The sequence below is a fragment of the Taurulus bubalis genome (genome assembly GCF_910589615.1).
Source record: "Taurulus bubalis genome assembly, chromosome: 2".
In the NCBI taxonomy this organism is placed as follows: Eukaryota; Metazoa; Chordata; class Actinopteri; order Perciformes; family Cottidae; genus Taurulus; species Taurulus bubalis.
The window spans coordinates 30816889-30818291 of record NC_136590.1 but is presented as its reverse complement, the minus strand read 5'-3'; the positions used below and the strand labels follow the sequence as shown (position 1 = coordinate 30818291).

Sequence of the window (1403 nt, the reverse complement as noted above, 5' to 3'; positions counted from 1 at the left end):
GCGGACATGTCAGAGGAGGAAATTATCATCCTCATATCCAGCATAATCTAGATGATAGATGATGATAATGACTATATATATATATATATATATATATATATATATATATATATATATATATATATACACATACACACACATACATACATATATATATATATATATATATATATATATATATATATATATATATATATATATAATAAAAAAAATCTCCTGAACAAGGCTCCTTGGAACAAAATAGTACTAGTTATAGTCTGTCAGTCATTTATGTGTAAAAAGTTGGACAAGCCGATTCCTAAACCACAATGTCTAATACAGTATGAAGGGTCTGACCCTGATAACACAGCCTTTAGAAAGCTTACGCTATACTGACTATATCCTAATTCCCTCTTACAGACACCTTACAATAAAGACCAAAACACATCTATCCGTCTTCATATATGAAACCAAAAGCAGACCATGTGTCTTCCTCCTCTCTCATGGACTACATCGCATATGCACCCAAGCAGCCAGGGGGGTGAGGCTGCAAGTATACTGCATCTTTTGTCTGGTTGTGCAGAAAATGAAGGGGAAAAAAATGGAAGAAAAAAAAAGAAAGAAAAAGAAGCATGTACGTGTATCACATGCTCACCGCAAATGCTAATGAGTGAGCAAGAATTTACGACTGCCCTTTCGGTTCATTCATATTCTGCTCCAGCGGTCCGGTTGCCAAATTAACTGCAGCTCGGTGTGCAAACCACTGCGCAGCGCCTGGCTTGGGTGCGCCTGCCGCCTCATTCATGTGTCTCAGGGGGGGCTACTGAAAGCCGATGGCGTCGATCAAAACAATCACACAACAGCAGCCGAGCCCCTTGTGCAAGAAACCGGCGTAATATGAACCCCGAGTGGCCATTCATTGCAACCAGGATGTATATGTGCATTTACAAAAGGAAGCTCAGTGGACGGTATATCCCTTTAAATATTGTCACCTGCGCGTTAATGCGCCTCGACCCCAAAATAAATCAAGACAATCCACGCACAGTGGGCGCATGCTGCATTCACATAAAAGACTGAGCACATAAAACACATATATTTAGATATACATATGAAGCCCATTTTGACTGACTCGTGGCTTCCTATACTCCACGCACGCACAGCAACCCACCTGCTTGTGTCGTATCGGTCAGATCGTAGCTCAGCCCCGGGTACTCCCTCAGCTTCCTGCCGCTCAGGTTCAGGATCCCCGAACACACGGCATCCTCCAGAGCCCGGTCCAGGCTGCGGGCCGTGTGGTGCTGCTGCTGCTGCTGGTACGGGCTGATGCCCGGGCTCCAGGGGGGTCCGCTGGAGTAGTGGTGGCTTTGTAGAGCCGTGACAGCTCCCACACCTCCCTGACTAGACGCCATTTTCGTTAAAAAAAA

General features: G+C 44.0%; 1 protein-coding gene across 1 annotated transcript in view; it reads right to left on the bottom strand.

The window, feature by feature from the left end:
- Positions 1-1403, bottom strand: part of lrch2 (leucine-rich repeats and calponin homology (CH) domain containing 2) — a gene marked incomplete at its 3' end in the record, with an annotated part of 22344 nt that extends 20941 nt beyond the window's left edge. Inside the window, exon 1 of the mRNA XM_079214286.1 lies at positions 1148-1403. Coding sequence (XP_079070412.1) covers positions 1148-1388 — 241 coding nt within the window. The 5' untranslated portion in view covers positions 1389-1403. The remainder of the gene's footprint in view (positions 1-1147) is intronic.